Raw genomic sequence first — 22,737 nt, forward strand, 5'->3', positions numbered from 1 at the left:
TTTCAATGCACCTTTAAGATCAACACACTAAATCAAAATACAGATAACACTTTGCAGCGGTCATCCGGAGCGAAACATTTTATTTTAGGCCACTGAATAGCAGTGGCAGCTAGGGGTGTACAACTCCTCGAGAGCAGTTTTGAGTGAAGATCTCATAGGTAGTGATTCAAGTTGCAGTTTATTGGCAATATCATTCCAGACCCTGGGGGCATCAATAGCAAAGGCCCTTCCTCCAGTTTTTGTACGGCAATAGGGAATGTGAAGCTGGTAAATGAGCGACGACCTGAGGTCAAATTTGTTCTTTGAAACAGAGAGAAGATCCAGCAGGTAGTCTGCGGATTTTTTTGTAAGTACACCGTGAATAAATAAGATCTGGTGCACAAGCCGTCGAACATTAAGAGATGTTAAGTTTGACCCAATGTAGAGATCCCAAGATACTTATAGACCCCAAGATACTTATAGATCTTGACTTGCTCTATTTGATAATTATTTAAGGAATGTAATTGGGGAAAAATAACTTCCTGCTTTAGTCCTGGTGAGAAGCATAGCACCTTGGTTTTGGAGGTATTCAGGACTCTTCTGAAAGAGTAATGAGACTCTTGAGCATATCCTGGGTAAAGAATACTATAATTGTCAATAAACGCAATGTTATGAATGAGCTCCTCTACCCACCCTCCAATCATCACCACCAACCCATAGCTGTCAACCCATACGGTTTACCCGTATTCTTGTACAGGGAAATTGAGTTTTCAGGTCCATATGGCGTACAGCCGTTTCAATACGGGCAAAAAAATACGTCCAAATAAAATGTAAGTGTATTTTTAACCCTTTAAAACCTTCTTTTATTGCTGAACATTTACTACATGAGTGTATACTTCATCAACATATCAAGCAAGCGGCATCAGCATGCAAGATTACAGACAGTAAAGCATGACAAGTAGCATCATTGACACCAATTTTAGAAATTAATATACTAGTTTTTGTTTAGTAACATAATTTGTATCTATTTGCTTGTTTCTCCCTTGTGGTGGGACTTTGTAGGATGAACGTTGAGATTTATAAGGGCACGGGGTGACCAATAAGGTCTGAATTGGTCTGTAATAAGTGAGGCAGCACTGATAAGGGGTCGACAATTGAGCCAAACACCACGAAACGAAAACAAACTGAAGCACGTGGCCGAGCGTCTTCCCGCGCGAGGCCCACACGTGTTTCCGGTGCTGCGCTTCCTGCTTCCGGGCGTCCGTCACTCCCCGCGGCAGCGTTGGGGGGCGGTGATCACCACCACCATCATCATCATGGCGGTGTTGGTGTTGTCAGCTCCTCCACCACCTCCTCTTTCTCCCCCTTCCTTAGCGTCTCCTCGTCTCTCGCGCATGCCGCTGCTTATTTCGCTGCTTCTCCTCCTCCTCGCCGCCTCCTCGTCGTCCACGCGCGGCGCCGAGTTCTTTCAGAGCCTGCCGCTGTTTGGGGGCGAACAGGAACCTGGGCAGGTGTGTCAGCAGCGGCATCAGCAACAACAACAACATCAGCAGCAGCAGCCGCAGCAGCAGCAGCCGCCGGGCCAGGCGGAGCCCGGCACAGCGGCTCCCGAGCGAGGTGCCGAGTGCGGGGAACGATGGAGCCGCCTCCCGCATCTCTGCGCCGATGCGGTGCCCGGTGCGACTCGCGCACCCAAATCGCGATCCAATCCGTTCGTTCATTCATTCACTCGCTCGCTCGTTCACTCGGGGGTGGGTGGCGGGGAGTCATTCGCTCTCGGTGGGTTAAAGCGCTCAGTCAGTCAGTCAGAGGGTGACTACTTATTCTCTCGAGTCACTCGCTGAGTCAGCGGGCGAGTCATGTACTCGTAACGTCAGGCAGTGGGTGACCATCGGCGATGCATTCATTTAGTCACTCGTTAGGGAAGTCAGTTGGTAACTAATTATTCTGTAAGTCACTCAATGTGAGCGATTCATTCACTCATTCAGTCACGTCAGTGGGTGACTTCGCTAAGGCTGTGAGTGAGTGAGGCATTCGCTCATTAAGTTAAACAGTGGGTGACTTACACGGTGAGATTGGTGGGTGCTTCGTTAATTCCGTTCCTGGGTACATTTGTGGATTGCTTATTATCCCAGTAAGCCATTGAGTGGGTTAGTCATTGACAAAACAACTCACCTGTGGTTCCAATCATTCAAGTTGTAGTTGTCATTGGTGATGAATGGCAAGCGCAATGTAATCCATAATAGAGGATTTTTGGGTTAGATCGTGTAAATATATAAATGTGTCGTTAAACCCGCCACCATCCGACACAGCCAACTAGTAAGGGTTGTCACGTAAACAGAACGTGGCCAATTATTACAGCACTAACCGGTGTGTTGGAGAGCCAAGCCACAACATTTGCAATCTGAGTACGACGTTTCGCCAGTAATTGCAACTAGCTGTTTACGTGACAACCCTTACTAGTTGGCTGTGTCGGGTGGTGGCGGGTTTAGCGACACATTTATATTTACGTGATCTAACCCAAAACACCTCTTATGGATAATATTGGTCGCGAAAGGCCTACGTGTTAAACGCAATTTTAATTGTTATCTCAGCTCGCAATGCTGCTGCTATTGTAATTATAATTGACTTGATGTATTCGTTCACTCAAAAAGGGCATTACTGACTCAATAGCTCGCTTTCTATCTCATTCACCCACCCATTCACTCACTCGCCATTCTAAACGCACAGTATTGTATGCAACAACAAAAAAGTTGACGAAAATATACGCACAGTTTGTAATGTTTTACCTTGTTAAATAAATATCAACAATGGCTGATGTCCGAGGCACAAAAACCTGGCATGGGAATGTGGAATTTCCAAGATTGGCTTATCGTTGCCCCATTGCTCTGTGTGCGTCTTTGCAACTAAATATTAAAATATACAATGTGTGTTACCCTTTCTGGCAATAAAACAGTTGTGTTAAGATGTTCAAACACCAAACAGAAACCTTATGCAAGGAATACTTTCTGCATTAACCACACACACTGCTTGTGGTGAACTAAATATCACTTGGTAACTCCTGGACTGGTTCCCGACTTAGAAATGTGGAATTGCAACAATCTGGCAGAGTTTGCACACCGTGTGTAAGCTATCAACAGCATCTATGGTCAATGCATTCGTTAGATGACTGGAAAACCACGTGAATTTTGTGGAGCAGTTTGTGTATATCCGCGTGTAGCCACAGCTGCACTGAGAACTTTCCAAAACCTCACGAGCATGAAAATTCTGCTGACCTGTTTACAGTTATGATTTGCAATATAGCTTTTGTTTAAAAAAAAACAATTTTATTTAACGATCTTTGGTTGCAATAGCTGCCACCGTTTATTTTAATTGTGTGCATTCAGTTATCAAGTCACCGTAAATCCGGTGTGTAACTGTGGGTATTATATACGGTAAATATGAAAACGTGTAAGGTTGCTGGGAATATGACCGCCCACATACCTGTCAACCCCTTATCAGTGCCTACCTTATTATTACAGTCCAATTAGGACCTTATTGGTCACCTCGTGGCCTTATAAATATCAACGTCCATCCTACACAGTCCCATCACAAGGGAGAAACACAAAGAAATCGACAGCATTTGTGTTTTTTGCCCGTTTTGAAACGGCTGTACGCCGTATGGACCTGAAAATGCAATTTCCCTGTACAGGAATACGGGGTAAACCATATATGGGTTGATAGGTATCCCACTCGAGACAACGAGTACAGACACATCAGCCTTTAATAAAAATAAGCGAGACCTTTTGACTGCAGCAAGGTGACTGCCATCATTGCCAACACGACGAATCAAAATAATTCCACCAGATATGCATTTGCAATGACAGATCTCGTTGTTTTCGTCGACGTCTATCACGTGTTAAATAAAAGGCTGTCATGCCCAGAGTTGTCTTCGTCAATGAATGGTTGTTTTTAGTAGTTCTGTGTCAGGCAGAGGGCAATGCGACCAACGCGTACATGTGGGGAAACGCAACAAGAAGTCCGTAATTGCAGCTTAATCCATCAAATTTACTGCGCACGAAAGAGTTCTTGGCCTGCCCTGCCATTTATCATTGCGACTGTCAGCATGTGCAGTTTTACTTGAGGTGGACAGCTTTTGAAAATCCGTATCTTTGTTTAATTTTTCGCATCTTTTTACAGTTTCTTTAAGGCACGATTTTCCCGTCGCTTGTGATTCAGTGGTGTCGTGTGAACAGTCATCCATCAACAACGAAAACTTTCTGGTAACGTCAAACTTTGGTTACTAATCTTACAATTCTTTCCCCCCCCTCCCACCTATAAATATACGGTGCCTTTTTTATTCATTGCACGTGAACAGGTGAGCCGATGCGTGCCGCCCCTTTAGCTACGATGATGTCCCCTTATCTGTGCCGTGCAGAGCCAGGCCGTGGTTTTGGCGGAGCAGAGGAAGTTTCCTTTTCCCAGCGGAGTGCTCGACACCGACCGCCAGCTCGGTCTGTATCGTGTGCGACAGAGAATTGGGGAAGTCCGCTTATCTTGTTTATTGCAGGCATCGCCGCACGGTCACCGCTGTGTTTTTAAAGTGGTGTTTATGTTTTGGCCACGTGCTCGTACAATCGTTGTTCTTTTCATGTTGTTGATCGTTTTTAAATTAAGCTTTACTTATAAAGGACTTGCGTAGTTATGAAAACTTGCCTTGATTAAACAATCCAATCACCCTGTGAGGCTTTGCTGAGTAAATCATATTATTTTATATATATAAGCGTTGGATATCTCATCAATCAAACCACATTTGTTGTGCTTATTCGCACACTAATTTGTGATTGCAAAGTAGAGTTGCTGCGATGCCACAAAGATTTAGGATGATGAAGTGTCAAGTTTACATGCCTAACAATAAAAATGAAAATTTCTGTTCATGAAATATTAAAATACACAATTTTACTGATGCTAACCACACATGCTACATGACAGAAAGACGGTGTTTAAAATTGGTTGAGTGCCCATTGAGACCAGAAGTCTCTTTTCTAATGGCAATCTGGGTCAACCAGCTTTGTCAATCATAGCATAGTGGTGCTCTTAAAGAGGTATAGTTTACAATAAAAAAACAAGTTCTGTTTGCAATTTTTTAACAACCCAGCAAGATCCAACACGTGGAACATTCCATTTAAAATGCACGTGAAAGGAGATGAAGTATATTTGGCCTAAATCCACTGCCTTTCTGGAGCCCTGTGCACAGTTTTACACGACCGATTTTCTTTCTCCGTTTTCAGCCTACGGTTTTGTGTTAATACACTTTGGACTGAACGATGAGGCAATCAAACACTTCACGTCTCTCCTGCAGGTAAAGTCCACTTCGCACACCGTTGTCCATGATGCATGGTACCGTACTCGCCACCTCCCTCTTGACGCGTGAGTCTTTAACACCGCACACAATGAGTCCCAACAATTCTGCAATGTGCCTATGCTTTTCTACAAACACTAGGACACCGCAGACCTGGTCAGTGCTGTGTACGGCAGGGCCATTGCATATGCGCGGAAAGGGCTGCAGGTAAGGAGATTGCAATAATATTTTTCTTTGCACTGCCACATTTTAATGTTTTACTGTCAATGTTTGCTGATGTGCAATATAGACTACTGAAGAAGAGCCAATCACTTCTATCGACATGGACTATAATCAAACACCTTTTTACTGCTTTTCAATGAAGGCGGAACACGTTTATGCCTGAGCTCTCGCTGTCCATCCATTCGTAAAGGGGGCGTAACTCGTAAAGGGGGCATAACCCGCACCTCCGATTATCACGGTTGGCTATGTACGCTGTGAAAGAAGTTCAATATGCATATAACTCTTGCCGAGATTATATGAACCAACCTTAATCTTAAAGTTATGCGTTGCTATGAGAGACTAATTGAAAACCTGCCAAATTGATAAAGGCGTTTCCAACACCTTAAAGACAAACGAGAGCAATAATGACTTTGCAAATATACAAAATAATTTTGCCTTGACATAGCCATTGGCGTCCGTACCCGAAGAGAAGCGCAGTGTTGGAAAGCATTACGCCGTCCGTGCATCATACGCACTTTTACCATCAGGTGAAAGCCGACTGATATAACAAGCCTCATTTTGCAAGCAATACCTCTGGGTTTTGGCAATTGGAAAAAAAAAAACCGTAGGTGTGGACTTCTGCACACCCATGTTCAGTGGTTTCTTGTAATGGAACCTTTACACGAGTAATATCGATGCAAAATATGTACTCCCACAATGTAACGATTTAATATAGGGCAGAATGTTTTAATTTTATTTGAAAGCACGTTTGAAAAAAACAATCGGTTTCGTCGCGTTATTTTGCATCGATGGATGAATGAGCGCGAACCAGTGCGAAAATAGTGGAGATGAATGGAGAGGACACTCGCGATAACCTAGGTTATAAGAGTTGTAGCGGTGCCATGACGGTCTGAATTGTGCACTGACCCCCACCCACGCTGGCGCTGTCAGGATATTGAGAACATGCAACGGGCGCTCGCCGATTTCGATCAAGTTCTGCAGTTGCAACCAGAGGCAGCGTACATCTATGAGCAGCGTGCAGAGGTGAGCGGGCCCTGTCTGATCACAGACGTTTTAACTGCAATGCATGTTTTTACTATGCGATTGTGATAGAATTTCACCATGCTGTCTTGTACACATCACACCTGCTAAAGATATTAGTGTTCAATAATGACGAAAGAAAGAGCGATGCTTGAAAGGTTTTGAGAATAGGCTATTGACTATAGACACATTAATAAACGTCTCTTTTTCATTATTGTTTTGCTTGTTTATGTTTAGAATTAGATAATTAAAGTATGAGTATTAGTGCTCTAGAACTGATCATATCTGCCTTCATTGCGGTCGTTTTGTGTTTCCTACGGCCAAAATGGTGTTCACAAAAGTATGCGATTGAAGCCTATGGCCAAGTCCGCAAGAATGCACCTGATCGCATCAGGTTTCTAAAGCTAAACAGGATTTAGCATGGACAGTGCTTGGATGGGTGACCACCACGCACAAACAGGGTTTGTCATCGGGGTTACGGGGCTACCTGGTGGGCAGCAGAGGGAAGTACGGAAAACATTCATTTGCGCGCTCGACTTCTATGCTTCCACATATACGGTGCCCACTTTACTGACCCGCACTGACCAACATGATAAGGTATAGTAAAAGAACCCTCACGGTGTGGGGGGAGGCCCTCGTCCAGCAGTGGATTGACACGAGGGCCGTGCGCGTGTGAATTAACGACCGATTGTCGTGCTGTGGCAGCTGTTGTCTCCGCTGGGCCGGACGTCGGAGGCGATGGCCGACTGCACCCGGGCGATCGCGCTGCGCCCGTCGGCCCGGCTCTACCTGTTGCGCGGGACCTTCAGCTTCATGTCCGAGGTCCGTGCCGTGCCGTTAACCGAAACCTGACAATAAAAACAACAACAGCAGCATGGCTCTCCGATGGGTTTTCTGGTTGTACTGCGTGTGGTACGGCGTGATGTCCGACGTTTCACTCCGTGAGAAGAAGCTCCCAGCATTGGGGGTTAAACATCGGACATAATTCCAAATGCCAAGATTGTCGTGGAACAGAAACAAAATCCAATTCTTATGGAAATTTGAAAAGTTGCATATTTGTAATTTCCTTGGTGGTACATTTTTATTCAATGCAATTGTAAAGTTTGCGTAGAAAGATGTGTATTTTAATAATCACCCTCAATATCCCCAATTGTTTTAGAGCTTGGAAGCTAAGCGGGTTTCAGCCTGGTAAGGACAAGAATGGTTTACTCGTGTTTCCTCCCACATACCAAAAAGTCACAAATGAAATTGGCCAATCATGGCAATGTTGGACCCTCATGAAAAATTCTCAAAATTTAGCAAGGCTTCCACAAATCAAATATTGGCATTATCATAATAGTACTTAATGTAATTGTGATGCCGAAATGAGAATTGTAAACATCACCATTGCTGTCCGCCCTGCCTGCAGGACTATCCGAAGGCGTACGAGGACTTCCAGAAGTCTCTGGAGCTGGACATGAATCAGCCGGTCGCCATGCACTACAAGGGCCTGACCTTTTACCACCGCGGCAAGCTTCGGGTGAGTGGTGGGGTGGAGGAACGCGGGGAACATGCCACAGGGAGCACGGGTTTGCCCCGGCTTTGAGGGTTCTGGTGTCACGCCTTCTTGATGAATTGATTTTCTCGTTCTCTTGCGCATGTGCGGGGGCAAAAGGTTATCGTGAAGTGCTGTTGCTGCTTTTAGAGAAAAGCAAATTTTGAAGGAGCGTTATCTGTGTCGATAAACCATTATGGCTAGAGGTGTGCCTTCGTTTAACCGATCCAATTATAACAATGGGAAATATGTGAGTACAAATGAAAATGACAAATGAAAGGACTGTTAGCTGAGGTGTAATATATATATTTTTTAACTCATCACGCTGATCAGTAAGACACTGCATTACAGCTGTGGCCTCTCTCTCTCTGTGCTGTGAAGGTCTATTGTTCGAAACGTCACCTATTATATATTTTTAAGATTGGTCATGAATTTTAGAGAAGAGGATGTTATAATTGCATACTAACAGACTAATTACTCTAAATTATTGTAATTCATGTGCTATTGAAATTGATCCAATAAGCCAAGAATATCTATGTGTCCCGCGCGTGATGTCACTCTACGTCGGCCAGCCCCCCTCATTAATACTCATGAAAAGGTGACGTCCTCCACATGGACCCCCCCCCCCTCAATAATCATCTTGAGCGGGTGACGTCACTCCACATGTAGCACCCCCCCCTCATTAATAATCATGTACAGGTGACGTCACTCCACATTGAACAGCCCACCACATGAATAATCATGAAGAGGTGACATTTTCCAAATGGACACCCCCTCCATTAATAATAATTAGCGGGTGACGTCACTCCACATGGGGGGCCGAGGCGCCTCCTCCCCCCTCGTCAACGTCAACTCACAACCCTCACTACAAAGGCAGAACCCTCACGTCACGCGATCTCCGTAGCGCTGTTGAGACATAGAAGTAAAAAGGACGTCGTGATGAACAAGGGATTATAACCTTGAAATGAAATAAGTCTGTGTCACCGCGGCCTTAAAAATTGCACACGAAATGTATGCAATGAATGTCAGGTCGCGGTCTGCTTTTCACTTGCAAGTTTCACATTTACTGAAATACACCCGTCCTTGGACGGGCAAAAGGCTAGTAGTTAAATAATACTCAAAGATTGTGCCGCAAAATGCTAAATAGGTTTGTGCAACTAATGTTTTGTTATAATCAGTGGTACTTATTGACCACCACTTCGTATATATATCAATGGTGCTTCATTGACTACGTAGCTAAAAACGAAATGTGTAAATAGTCAAAATTAGCAAGATAAACCACCTTGTCATATTGTCGTGAGGCAGAAGGTGAAGCCGCAGAAGCCGGTGAACGCTTCTAAAAATGTTTCAGATGTTTGCGGCGCCTCACGTGTTCCCACCTGCGGGTGTGCGCTATCAGTTGACAGCGTGAGTCACTCTCTAGTCGCACTGAAGCAGTTTCCACCAACGCCTCGCCTCGCGTAGCGTCACCGCGGCAACCGTGGCGTGAGGCAGTCGTGGTGAGAGGCAACCGTGGCGCGAGGCAGCCGTGGCAAACGGAAGCCGTGGCGGGCGGCGCACGTGGAGATGAGCGCCCTCTCCCCACCCCTCCCGGCCTGGGGCAGGGGCCCTGAGTGACTTTCATCTTGATTGTAACCAGCATGCCGTGGGGTGGTCGCGACAGGGTCATTCCGTCGTCAGCTCAGCCAAAATCCAGGGAGATTGCCACCACAAGATTTTTAGATCACGTTTGCCTTGTGTCGTGCAAGATGCAGATCACCTTCGAATGCATGCCAAATATGTAAGTTGAGTGATGAATATGCACTGAGACAATGTCCCTTTGTTGGGGCAAAGGGTAAAAATGTACAATTTGCCTTATTTTGGCATGGTTTTGAGAACCTAGAAATGGTATTTCCCCCAAGTGATTAAATGAATTATCATGATTCAGGGTCAAGATTCCATTAGAAATTATTTTTTGTCTCATTTGTTTGTCTTTGTACAATTCACAACGTAATATCAATTGCATTTAGGTTGGATGAATTGTCAACAGTTGTTTTCCGACATGCGTGATTGGAAGCACACACCGTGAACGCAATAATCTATACGGAATCGATGCGTCGGTATGCGCCTGGTGGTGACCGTGTGTCTCGGTGAACATGCCGGGATTGGGTGGGGCCTGGTCTCCTGGAGTGCACTGCCGACACACGCGGCTGTTAGTTCTACAACACTGACACCGCCCGACTGCATAATAGACTCGTCATCCTCCAGCAGCTTATTTTACTTTGAATGTCTTAACATAGTTAACATAGGACGGCTCGTGCTCAGCTGTCACACTGTGTCGTCGGCTATCCACATGAATCAAAGCTTACTTTACTGTGTGTGCGATGTGGGAAAAACGCCAACAAACAACCATTAGCAACTCTGTCATCGCAAATGCATGACTGAACGGATATCGCGCGACCGAAAATAAATACTGAAAAGCAAAGATGCTTTTTGTGTTTAGTTTATTGTCCTTCCCCGCGCCTCCGAATAGCACGGTTGGCTACGTACGGTGTGAAATAAGTTCAACATACGTACAGTGGACACTGTAGTTGATTGATTTACAGCAGCACTTGCGTTTCTCGGTGTGAGCAATGTTAAATAATTTGACTCTCTGATGAGGCCACTCTGAAGCCCAGCGCTGCCTGTGGGGGCTCTACATGTCTGTACCTGGCCCTGCACAAAACACTTTTATTACTTATTACATGCACAGCCCTTTTGTAAATCCATTCTGTGCAGGTCAAACTTGTTAATTGATCATATTTCAACACAGTAGTCAGTGCAGATTGGTGGAGGGGAGGAGCGTAGATGTGGAAGCATAGAAGTGCGGTCCAACATTGCTTTTTTGTACATTGTCCTCTGCTGCCCAAGATGTATCCCCACAGCGCTGTGACAAGCTGTTTGTGTGCGGTGGTCGTCCATCCAAACACCGCCCAAACTCTGCTTGGCTTCAGAGATCTGACTGGATAGGGCACATTCCATAGGCGCAATTATATTACGCTTAATGCTCCACACACACTAGCAGATATTCAAGAATCCATTGTTGTACTGCCTTCTTCTAGCCACTATGCAGACCAAGCTTATAACACTTCGTTGTTCCGGGTAGTTTTCCCATTTACGTACAAACCAGACAGACTCAGCTATGCTTTACTCCAGAGATTCGTTGGCAAGCTGTTGTTCTTTCTTCTTTGGTTCTTACGTGACTCTCCCGAAAGAACCAAAGAAGATGAATCCTTGCAGTCACGAAAGCTTTAAATCGAAACTGTTGTTCTTTGTTGTCCTTTGATGCCCCGCTGCCTGTGCTATGCGAGCCCCGCGACTAGTTGTGAGAGTATTCTGTGCGCGCGTGTCACACGCAGGAGGCTGTGGACACGTTCAAAGATGCCCTGAGGCTGAAGTCGGACTACACAGACGTCTACCGCAGCCTCGGCCAGGCCTACAGGTGAAAGCATTCCACAGCGTCCGTCGATTCGCATCGTTTCGCTCTGTCATGAGCTCCCTCTTCGTGAACCGGACAGCACTCCACCGATTGTGTTTTTTTTATCACGCATATGGAGAGCGGCGTCCCAGTGGATCAAGTGCTGTGGTGATCTTGGTAGCCGCGGTTTGGTTTCCCGCCAAGGCAAACATTAATGTAGCGAGTAATATCTGAACCGATCCTGGCTGACCCCTTTCACAAACGCTCATTGATGAGCATGGTTAAATATTGTCAATAAAACCCATGACGAGCACACCCATTGGAAGGGCTTTGTCCAGCAGTGAGTTATTATAAGCCCGTACATGATTATTGTAAGCCCGTACATGATTATTGTTGCGTATGTTTAGGAGTTGGTGAATAGCATTGCCTAAGGGGATCTATCAAGCATGAGCCTTCTCTGAAGTTTGCGATATCAAAGGACAACAGCATATAGAATCGCTGATATGTCATAGACCACAGCCCCAGAAATGTGGTGACTTGTTTCCGTTTACAGATCACAGTTTGATTTGAGAATAGATGATTTTCATCTCTTGTTTATTTGATTGCTCATTCCTATACCGTTTCTCATATTTTGATTCACTTTTACAATGTTTTTCTCCATTAGGCTCAATTTATAATGACCATATTATTTGCATGCATTTTATATCCATCGGAAACAACGTCCTTTTTTGTTGTTTTTGCGAGTGTAAGAATCGGTTTTCATCGATGCATCGTCATATGCTCGTACATGTCTGTAAACAAACCCGGTTCCGCACACGCCTCCAGTGTGAGCGAGTGGGGCTCGAGGCGCCGCGGAGGGCCCATGCCGGCTGACAAACTCCCGCGCGTCTCCTGGGCCGCTGTCGACCCTCGCTTTGTGGCCTCGCAGGGAGTTGGGCGATTTCGAGGCGGCGATGGAGAGCTTCCAGAAGGCGCTGCTTCTCAACCAGAAGCACGTGCTGTCGCTCCAGCTGCGCGGCATCATGCTGTACCACCACGGCGAGCCCAGCCAGGCCCTCAACGACTTCAAGGTGAGAGGAGATTGTTTTTTCTGGTGACCCCCCCCCCCACCCTGCTCTGGGGAAGCTGTGCGTGCCTTGTTTTGGCTGTCTGAGCCATGGCCGTTTCTGTTGATTCGCAGTAATTCGATGAGTCGTGCCAGTTGTGTGGTGAATTTGCAAATTACCGGTGGTATGTGAGAATTGATCTAGTGAGGGGATGAGGTTCTGAGAGAGGTGGTTGTGTTTTTTTATCATCATTGCTAAGCACAATATACAAAGGGCCTGAATCGCCAAGCAGCCAGCCAAAAACGGCACTGTTGAGGTTGATAAGAGTTCAGACTAACACGTAGGCTTTCGCGACCAATATTAATAACTCTAGCTGTACCCTTGATGAAGTTAGTTGTAATTACTGGTAGAAGCTTCGTACTCAAATTGTCAACGTTGTGGGTTTATTCTGCTGTACTAGTAACAAATTGGGATGTTTTGTTTACGTGACATACCTGACTAATTGGCTGTCTCGGGTGGTGGTGAGTGTAACGGCACATTTATATTTACGCGATTTAACCCCAAAAAACCTCTATTATGGAAGAGTGCATACGTTTCTTGACTTGAGCAAGCTTTATGAAATCTTAGGAAAGAGATGATGGGAGGGCGCTCCAAAGCCAAGGAATCCAGGGAACAAAGCGGAAAGACAAGTGGTGTTGACCTGCGGCGTGGCAGCGGTTCGAACGCAGCGTGGATGAGATGACGCAGGCAGTCATGCCGCCCGAGTCCTCGGCATGGGTGTGCTCCGTTTGGTGGCTCTCTCGCGAACGAGCAAGACGAGGCACGGGTGCGTGCACTCGCGGTCCCTGTGAAGTCTTATCGCGAGGTGTGTGAAGGCAGCGGAGTTGTAACCGCCGGTTGCGTTGTTACCCCGTTGTCAGCGCTGCCTGCAGCTGGAGCCCTCCAACGAGGTGTGCCAGTACATGAAGGGGCTGAGCCACGTCGCGCTGGGCCAGTTCTACGAGGGTGTCAAGGCGCAGACCAAAGTGATGCTCAACGAGCCGCTGCCGGGGCAGAAGGCCAGCCCAGAGTACCTGCGTGTTAAGTACCTCCGAGGTGTGCGTGTTTGTGAGCGTGCGTTGCTGAACCGACGTTGATGTTGTAAACAGTACCCGGGGAGACGAAGGCGACCGGCCATGGTGCCAGCCACACTGCTGATTTGCGTGCCTTCTCGGCCTAAATAGGTGCTCGCTATGATGGCACTTGTCCCAGCAGTGGGCACGGTTGTAGGGGGACCATTTTGTACCCGCCCCCCAGTGTGTGCATCCCTGAGTTGTCGTTTTCGGTGTCCGGCCACAGTCACTCTCGTTATTTTCCGTTGTCCACTGTCGCACCATTTGCATGCTCGGAATGCGGCCGTGTCGCCGTGTGCGGCGCCCGCATTGGCCGTGTGTTGCGTGCTTGCCGCGGGGGAGGGGGGGGGGTGTGGGTGGGGAGGCACGGAGGGGTGCGCCGCTATCGTTTTCAGGGCTCTGGGCTGCGAAGGGTCGATTTGTTTTGTGAGATTGCGCATACCTGCCCTGAACCCATTTAAATTCGCTCTGTTATTCGTAAACAGGGCAGGCCACATTGAGATCAGTTATTTCGTGTGGTGGAACTTGTAAGCCGGTAGTTAATTTGTGACACGTTGAGAGAAAAATAGAGCTTTATAACGACGAAACGCAATTGCTGTTGATGTTTTACTCTTGGGATTTTTGTTTGGTCATTCACCCTGACATGCAGATGACCACTTATAGCGAAGTGAGAGCCCATTGAGACCAGAAGTCTCGATTTCAAGGGGTACCCAGTAATATCGTACACTTGTGAATTATGTCTCATGCTCTTTTAACCTCCAAATTACAGCAAAAGGCCCACGGACATTGTACGCAGCCAGTCTTTGGCCCTTCACAATTTGGGAATTATGAATAACTAACAAAGTAAATTGTTTAGCTAGGCAAATATATTTGAGTCCCTAGACGTCATGTGAGGAGAGTCCTGCATTGGGATGTTTGACCAATTCAGATTAATGGAGTGTTTAGGGTTTGTTTGGGAGGAAACCGGAAAATATCCACGCTTACCAGATGGCTTTCGCAGGTCTGCACAGACGGGTTTATAAAGTAATTTGCTGTCCTGTCACCTCCCTGGCCACCTCGTAGCCCAGAATATTTGGGAGTTTGACAGATGTGTATGATCCACTGATCCTAGCATGCGAAGCGCTGGATTACAGGTAAGCATCACTGCATCCACGTAGAGAAGCTGATGTTTTATTCCGTAACCTACGCAGTTGCAATTATCTTTTGTAAACAAACATGTTCATATATGAGGGAAAGCCAATCTGAAAATATGAACAAGTGTAATTTATAATAATAGAATATAATAAATGTAATTTATAAAGTGCGCTTAAACAATTATTATCAGGGCGCTAGAACAGTAATTTTGGCACAAAAATGTTTTTTAATTCACAAGAATAAAAAAAAATCCTCTAAAGTTTAGGAGAAAACTTTGCAAGTACAACTCAAGTCACGGTTTGCCTTTTGCCATGCCTGGCAAATGTGCACTCACTTTGCGGTTTGTTTATTTTCTCAGAGTACTCCCGGTACCTGCACGCCAACCTGGACACGCCGGTGGCCGACTGCAGCGCCGACCACGACCTCACGGCAGCGTTCCGCGAGCACTGGGCCAAGAACCTGCCGTTCCTGCTCGAGGGATACGAGGAGCAGCCGGGCCTGCAGCCTTCCATCAGGTAAGGGCCGTACGCCCTCCCCCGCCTCCACCACCACCGCCCGCGGCCTTCGGGGATTCCGCCACCCTCATCTGTCAGCTGCTATCAAACTCCAGTTCTCGCGACTCCTCGCGGCACGGCTTTCCGTGCTTACAGATGATTTCCAACTTGTGTGTGAATCAATCGACTGCGCACCTGATGGTTGGTAGTCGCACATCATGAGGGTTGCAAGGATTTTAATTTGATAAATCCTGGCCTAGGTCTTCCTGCTTTGCCCCAAGCCCTCTCACAGGAGCTATGCCCACGGCTTAGTTGAAACAGAGTTCGTTACTTAACATTGTATGCTCGAATTACATTCTTTTTCTGGCACCCCAAGTCTCCCGTGAAAAGAGTCCTTTGTCTCGCCGAGCCACTGGCCGCGCCACTCGCTGCAACGCTCACCGCGCCAACTCGCCGCGCCTCCTCCCGCGCCTCTCCCCCGTCAGGGACGTTGTGCCGCAGAGCTTCGACGCTTACGGTGCCGACGTTCGGGAGCTGGTGTGCGCGGCCGACCGCCTGGGCTCCCTCATGCAGTACGACGCGCCCGGCTTTCTGCCCAACCGCAGGGTTCACAGAGGTGGGGGGCTTCGTGTCGCGGGTGACATCGATGCATGTAGACTGACGTAACCGAGAACGGTTGTTGTCTTTTTTGTGTTTTTTTTCTTCCCCCCCACTGATAAATGAGCGTTTGACGCTCGTTCGTGCCTTGACCGAGTGCAGCCATGGGCATGGCGGCACTGGAAGTCATGCAGACGCTCCAGCACGTGTGGCGGAATGGCAAGGTGCGCGTGGCCGGGAAGAGCCGTAGGCTGACGTGGAGGGACCTCTTCGATGTCGCCGTCAAGTGGAGGAGGTGAAAGTCGCGGTGCAGCGAGACGTGCGCGGGGCTCCTTGGCGTTTTGAGCACGCGTCGTCGTACCGATATCGTACTGTTACAGCTGCCTCGATTGGAAACCTGTCGTGTTTGTGTGCGCGCGTTTGTGTGCGGCCTTCTGTGCGTGCATGGTTCAGGATGGTTGACCCAGACCAGCCAGTACTGTGGCTAGACCTGATGCCGGCACGTGGCCTAAAAAGCGGCTTCAACAGCCACATCAACCTCGTCAGGTTAAAACCTGCATCGGCGCGACAGCACTGACTTGCGCATCAACAGCAGCATTAACACCAGTAGCTGACACCAACACTGGCGCGTGTGTCAACACCACAAGTTACTCGTGTATTAACATAAGCGCTAACCCCAACACATGGTCATGTATAAACGGCAGCACCAATGCCATCACTGACTCGTACGTCAACACCGGCACTGATACTACATTGACTTGTGCTTACAGGGGTCACGTCAGCAACCTGCGCTACGCGACGTACTTTGACAGGATGCTGACCTCCGTGAAGGAGAAACTCTTACAGCATTATGGGTATTCTTTCGCATTGTCACGTGCCTACATACCATACGGCTAACGTGAAACTGATGTTGTATTACTGCAGATGTTATTCGATTGTACATGACACGTGGCATTGATTTCCTATACTGGCATAGCACGTGGCATTCATTTCCTGTACTGGCTGATAAAAAAATCTAAAGAATTAGGTTAATTATGGTGTGCCAAACTGCATTCGTTCTGCTCCCAGTGTTATTGGTGACGTGCTCATTTGACAAGAAGGAAATGTTGGCATCTGTTGCTCGATAAACAATTGTATATTTGTATATGGAGACGGGTTGGGGAGCAGGGGGGCACGGTGACTGGACTTTGTGAGGCTCGTCTGAACGTGCTGCGGTAAAAGTGCTTTTGTCCCTGCGCACAGAACGAACCCCAAGCTGCACGGAGAGACCCGGGAGTCGGTGCAGAAGGCGAGGTCGGTGGAGGACCTCCTCCCGGCTCTCAAGGTGAGCGCTCGTGCTGACCCTTCATTGTCGTAGGTGCGGGCGGTGGCAGTGGTGGTCATGATGATATTGATGCTGGTGGTATGGCTGTTAATTATAATGGTGGTTATTGTGGTTGGTATCGGTGTTGACAGCAGTGGTGGTATCATGGTGGTATTGTTGAATTTCTGTTGCGATTGAAGATGATGGTGTAGCTGATGGCAGTGATTTTTTTTATTGTGTTGTTGTTGGTGGTGGAGGTTTTAGAGTTGATGACAGCGTCAGAGTTATTGGTGTTTGCTGAAGGTGGCGGTGGTGCTCCTGTTAATTATTTTGCTGTTGTCCTGTGTGCTAATGATGATGGCGGGGGTGGCCTCAGAAGATCTTCCACAGCGGGCGGCAGCAGCAGCAGCAGCCTGGATTCATGGTGGCCACCAAGGTGCCGGGCAGGGCCGACCGTGACCAGCAGCTGGACGGCTTTACGCTCACCATGACGGGCGATGCGTAAGCACTGCTTTTTGTGTTTAGTTTGTTGTCCTTCCCCCGCGCTTCCGATTAGCACGGTTGGCTACGTATGGTGGAGAGAAAGAAGTTCAACATACATATACACTCAAGTGCATCTCGAGACAATTTACCAAATTAAGAATAGGATAGGAAGTGGAGGCCAGGGTGAGAGGGTCAGCACAGGGTAGCATGGGAGAGAGGAGAGAAAAAAACGCCATGGCACAGCACCTGGATAAATTGACCGTGTGCCAGCACCAACAACAAGTCTTAGGGGATCTTCAAGGAGCTGGGTGCTCATTCATCAGTGAGACCCAGGGCATCCAAGGGGGAACCAGGGGCCCCTTCATCTTGTCCGTCCCTGTCCCCCGACCCCGTCGCCATCCTGCAGGGTGGGAAACGTGCTCTTCATTGCGGACACGCAGACGACGCAACGGCGCACAGACGAGTACCACTCGGAAATCCGCGAGCTCTTCCAGCAGTTCCTGGAGCAGGGAAAGCGCATGCGACTCTCGGCACAGCCCGGCGTGAGTGTGCGTGCCCGGGATGTTTTAGAGGAGAGTACAAATGTGTGAAGTTACTGTATGTTATTTGTACGGTGTGTGTGTTGTTTGTGGGATGCTGCTGTGGTGTAATGATTAGTACACTGGACTTGAAATCCAGAGGTTGAACAGTGGGACTAATTTTCTTGAATCTCGGCCATCTCTGTCCACTAAGGAGTATAAATGGGCACACCAACATCGATTGGCAGGTCACTTGCGGTGGGTTAAAGTGTGGGTACTCCTACATCTTCCAAGATGTCTGGCCAGCGTGGAAGATTGAGTTAAAAATACCCTCCGCCAGTAGTGGTGTGACCAGGAAATTGCAGAGCTGCACCTTTCTATTGCCTGCATGTGAAGTATGGTAGTGCAGCGGTTAGGGCACTGCACTACGATCCCAACAATTGTTGACTTAAAGCTTTCGTGACTGCAGGAGTTCATATTCTTTGGGTCTTTCGGTAAAGCCACTTTACCAAAAGTCCCAAAGAATATGGATCCCAACAATCTTGGTTTAACTCCCAGCCATGTGCATCGCCAGTGGTATTTCATCCTATTTTGGGCCTTACCGTCGAGTGGCAGTGTGGAAAGACCTACATCCAGCAGTCGATGGACAACAGCCGATGAAAAATATACCTTATCGAGAGTTTTTCTGCTGTTGTAAAGAAAAACACGAGCGCAGATTCACGCTTCACAACTAGTTTTTTATTTCTCGTAGTAACCTTGAGCTTCAGGGCCCATGTGTTTAAACGATTAATTCAACAATGTGTGGTTGTGTGCTTCCAGGATGTGGACACGCTGTGCAATATAATGCTCTCCATGGTTTACTACTTCTACAACCTCATGCCTCTCTCGAGGGGCTCCAGGTGAGCGTTTCACCTCTTTGACTCACCAGAGGTCAGTGATTGGGGGGACCAGCGACAAAGAACACCGCTATTAGAAATGATGCAACATCATTATTACCGTATGTATATTGGAATTCTTTCGCACCGTACGTAGCCAACCGTGCTAATCGGAGGTGCGGGGGAAGAACCGAAAACTAAACACAAAAAGCACTTGTAAAGAAATTAGTTTCCAATCAAGATGATTTAACAGTGCATAGCTCCAGTGGCTTCCTAATATCGGAAGAGCATTCCAGACGGCCGCAGCGCATCTGAAAGAGCGCAATGCAGTGACCGTCTTTGTTCGATAGCTAGCCAGAAGCCTCTGCTCTAATGCAGAAATCTAAGTCCCACAAAACATCTCAGGTTAGAGACATCGATTTGTCTTTCTGAACTTTCCCAATATTTATTCCACTGACATTTCACCGAATCATAGGCGATGCTTATTTACTTTGCCATTTGTTTCTTTGTGTGATACATTCTCCTCCAGCGTGGTCGCGTACACCATTTTGGTCGGGGGTCTGCTGGCCAGTGGCAAAGAGATCTCCGTGAAAATCCCGAAGGGAATGGTGAGTCGTGCCGACAGTGTGGGTAGCGCCCCCTGGGCTTGATTGTTTTTGTTGCTGTTTGTCACGTGGAGGTGTGGCGCGTGTGTACGTGTGCTCTTGTTGCTCTTTGTTTTTGTGGCTGTGCGGAATGTGGAGGCGTGGCGTGTGTGTACGTGTGCTCTTGTCAGCTGGTTGACCTGGAGGCCATGACTGCTGGCAGTCCGGAAGCCTTCATCAGTACGATGAGAACTTGGATTAAATTAAAAAGGTACTAGATTTATTTATTTTTAGTTTTGCACTCATCCATCCACTTTTGGCTGAAACCGTTCCCCTGGCGTACATGTGCCCACACTGCCTAGTTTCTAAGTACACTTCTCCACTTGGATACATCTTATTCTTGACTGAATCAGGCATTGTTAATAAATGCAATTTAATCTTCCACATTCCCTTCCGGTGTGAAGGACTGAACGTTGGGCTGTACCGTTTTTTGTGCGATTGACCTCACTGGTTTTGTATCATACAGTCCATTGTCCTGTCCGTGCCCCCATCCCAACCCCCCCCCAGTGCATCGTGGGTGCAGTCAGGGCTGCCGAGCGTGGCCGAGACATTCCCAACGCTGCGGGGCGTGTTGGAGGTGCTCAACACCGACGCGGCGTCGCACTGCCACCGCGCATCCTAGCGCCACTGGGCCGCCTCTCTCCTTCACAACCACAAATTACTTTAATTTGTCTTTGCTGTTATTTACACCCCAACAAGTCGTCAACTTTTTGTGATCAGGGACCACTGTAGCCCAATCTCCCTTGCCTGTCTAGATCAACGGGCTCTCAATGGACGGTCATTGTGACTAAACATTCAAATGTTTCAGGTTTTGCAGTCGCCTCTTTTCAGTTAAATTTAGGTGATATGCTCGGATGTGCATGATGATTGCGACTGGATCTTGAAGCCACAGCAGCTGTTGGTCAAACTAGACGACAGATGAATGTGGTTCTTTGTTAGAATGTTGTGCTAACCAGCATTTGGTTTGAGGAGGCAAATCCAAGTTGGTGTGGACTTTGATGACAGGAAGTTGAGAACCTTTGTGGGGCCTTGTTATTTAACAGCATATTTCATGCAAGAAATTGTGCAATTCGAAAAAAGTGTCATAAATTTACTTTTACAGAATTTTATTTTTGAAGAAATGTTGGCCACTTCAAGTACAAGTGTGTTGCACATCACTGGAGAGCAGGAGGTATATTAACTGTGGCTAAGCCCTTTAAAATATGAAAAAGGGACGTTTGTCTTAGACATACAGTACATAAAGGGAACACTGAAAGAGATTATTTTATGTTTAATTTATATTTGATTATTGTTTGGTAGTAGTGTCGGAATGCACGCTTAGGCAGGGATTTTGTCACACTCCAATCATTGACAACCAAATATGAGGAACCAGGTGTTTTTCTTTTTTTAAGAATGCCTGCATAAGATGTGGCCAGTGCAAACTATCGAAGAATTACTCTGCAGAAGTCAATTTTATCTGTTTTGGCTCAGAAACCAAGAGCATGCACGTTGATGGAGTTACGCATTTTGTTTTGATGCTTGGTCGGTGGTCGATGTGCGTGTCGCACCACCATCGCTAATGCTGCCCTGCATAGATCAAGTGGGGTTATACACCACCGACCAGCGGTGCCTGCTGGGCATTATCGAAGCAGCATTCTTTCCTTGTAATTGAGTTATTAAAATACTCCACGGCATTGTTTTCAAGAGTAGGCACTTAAAAGGCAGTGTTTTGGATCGGTGAATCAATCGATTGCAAGGTACTAAATTTAAATGTGGTTAAAGTTGCGTGCGTCAACACAACTGGCTGCCTAACCCCCAACCACGCTGGTAGATGGCGTTCACCCTGAGACGTGTTCATTGCGCAGAGTGCGGGATGACTGGTGATGGTCATGGGGTGTCAATTAACGGGGTGGTGAACAAATCGAGTATCCGATTAACTTTTGGTGAAATCTCGAGAAAGGATCCCTGACGCCGTTCTGTCGAATGGCGCCGACCTGCAGTGTTTACACCACCAACGTAGCCGGTGAAAAGCGTTGCAGTTGGGGGGTGAGGGCGTGAGTGGTCATTTTACTTAGATTGCCAGGACATGTTTGATCAAAATCATCTCTTCAATGCATAAAAGAAGTGTGCGTACATAGGCGCCTTTGTTATTTCTAACACCTGCCAAGAGTTCCGACGGCGGAGGTTGCTGGCACTTTTAATTTGAGGCGTCAAACGCCCAGGGGAAAAAAACAAAAAAAAGTCTTACCTTGTTTAATTTGAATACTTGGATTCGATTGCTCACTCTTTGCCATACATAAAAGAGCAAGAACTGTATGTGGCATTCTCAGTTGGATGCAAGATTGTTACTTAAGTCTGCATTAAACAGTGCCTTCATCAGTATAATTCGAATGGCGTGGTTTTTTTTATTTCTTACCAGTGTTGGTTGTTTATATACCAAACAGCGGAGGTGATGACGGTAATTTAAATGTATTATTTACGTGTCCTTGAAAACCTCACGGTGTCCCAAAACCAGCAGGGCGGTCCACCAACGCCAAATAATTCCTGATCAATGAACCTAGAAAGATTACGTGACCAAACAAACCCCAATCTCCACGTGATCCACCATCCCTGGGAACGCGGATGTCCGAAATAAACACGAGTTCCAAACAGTGGCCCACACAGCCGCCTCCTTCCTGCCTTCTGTCATTCCTCCTCGAAGAAGACGGAGACTGATTCACTCGCTCACCCCACTCACCACTGGTTTCACCATCAACTGATTCACCCACCACCCCACTCACCACTGGTTTCACCATCAACTGATTCACCCACCACCCCACTCACCACTGGTGTCACCATCAGCTAATTCACTCACCCACCCACTGACCACTGGTGCAACCATCAACTGATTCACTCACCACCCCACTCACCACTGGTGTCACCATCAACTGATTAACTCACCACCCCACTCACCACTGGTGTCACCATCAGCTAATTCACTCACCCACCCACTGACCACTGGTGCAACCATCAACTGATTC

The 22,737-nt window shown here is 47.2% G+C and overlaps 1 protein-coding gene across 3 annotated transcripts; it reads left to right on the forward strand.

Annotated features, from left to right (window-relative positions):
* The first annotated feature begins 1,229 nt into the window (after positions 1-1,229).
* Positions 1,230-22,102, forward strand: TTC13 (tetratricopeptide repeat domain 13). Of its 3 annotated transcripts, none has more exons than XM_032948407.2 (23): positions 1,230-1,656; positions 4,159-4,241; positions 4,397-4,472; positions 5,250-5,320; positions 5,462-5,527; positions 6,473-6,565; positions 7,268-7,384; positions 7,971-8,081; positions 11,474-11,556; positions 12,461-12,602; positions 13,499-13,673; positions 15,183-15,339; positions 15,804-15,934; positions 16,078-16,210; positions 16,369-16,461; positions 16,686-16,769; positions 17,158-17,239; positions 17,595-17,719; positions 18,108-18,243; positions 19,039-19,118; positions 19,624-19,702; positions 19,870-19,949; positions 20,246-22,102. In XM_032948407.2, the coding sequence occupies exons 1-23, from the start codon at positions 1,296-1,298 to the stop codon at positions 20,358-20,360; spliced, it is 2,673 nt and encodes an 890-aa protein (XP_032804298.2). In that variant the 5' UTR covers positions 1,230-1,295; the 3' UTR covers positions 20,361-22,102. The 3 variants fall into 3 exon arrangements, with proteins under 3 accessions (XP_032804298.2, XP_032804299.2, XP_075919822.1); XM_032948408.2 differs by having other exon boundaries at positions 17,598-17,719; XM_076063707.1 differs by having other exon boundaries at positions 13,499-13,657; positions 15,182-15,339.
* The last annotated feature ends 635 nt before the right edge of the window (positions 22,103-22,737 follow it).

The sequence above is a fragment of the Petromyzon marinus genome, chromosome 6 (assembly GCF_048934315.1).
Source record: "Petromyzon marinus isolate PM22_M1 ecotype Great Lakes invasive population chromosome 6, UKy_Petmar_22M1.pri1.0, whole genome shotgun sequence".
Lineage (NCBI taxonomy): Eukaryota > Metazoa > Chordata > Hyperoartia > Petromyzontiformes > Petromyzontidae > Petromyzon > Petromyzon marinus.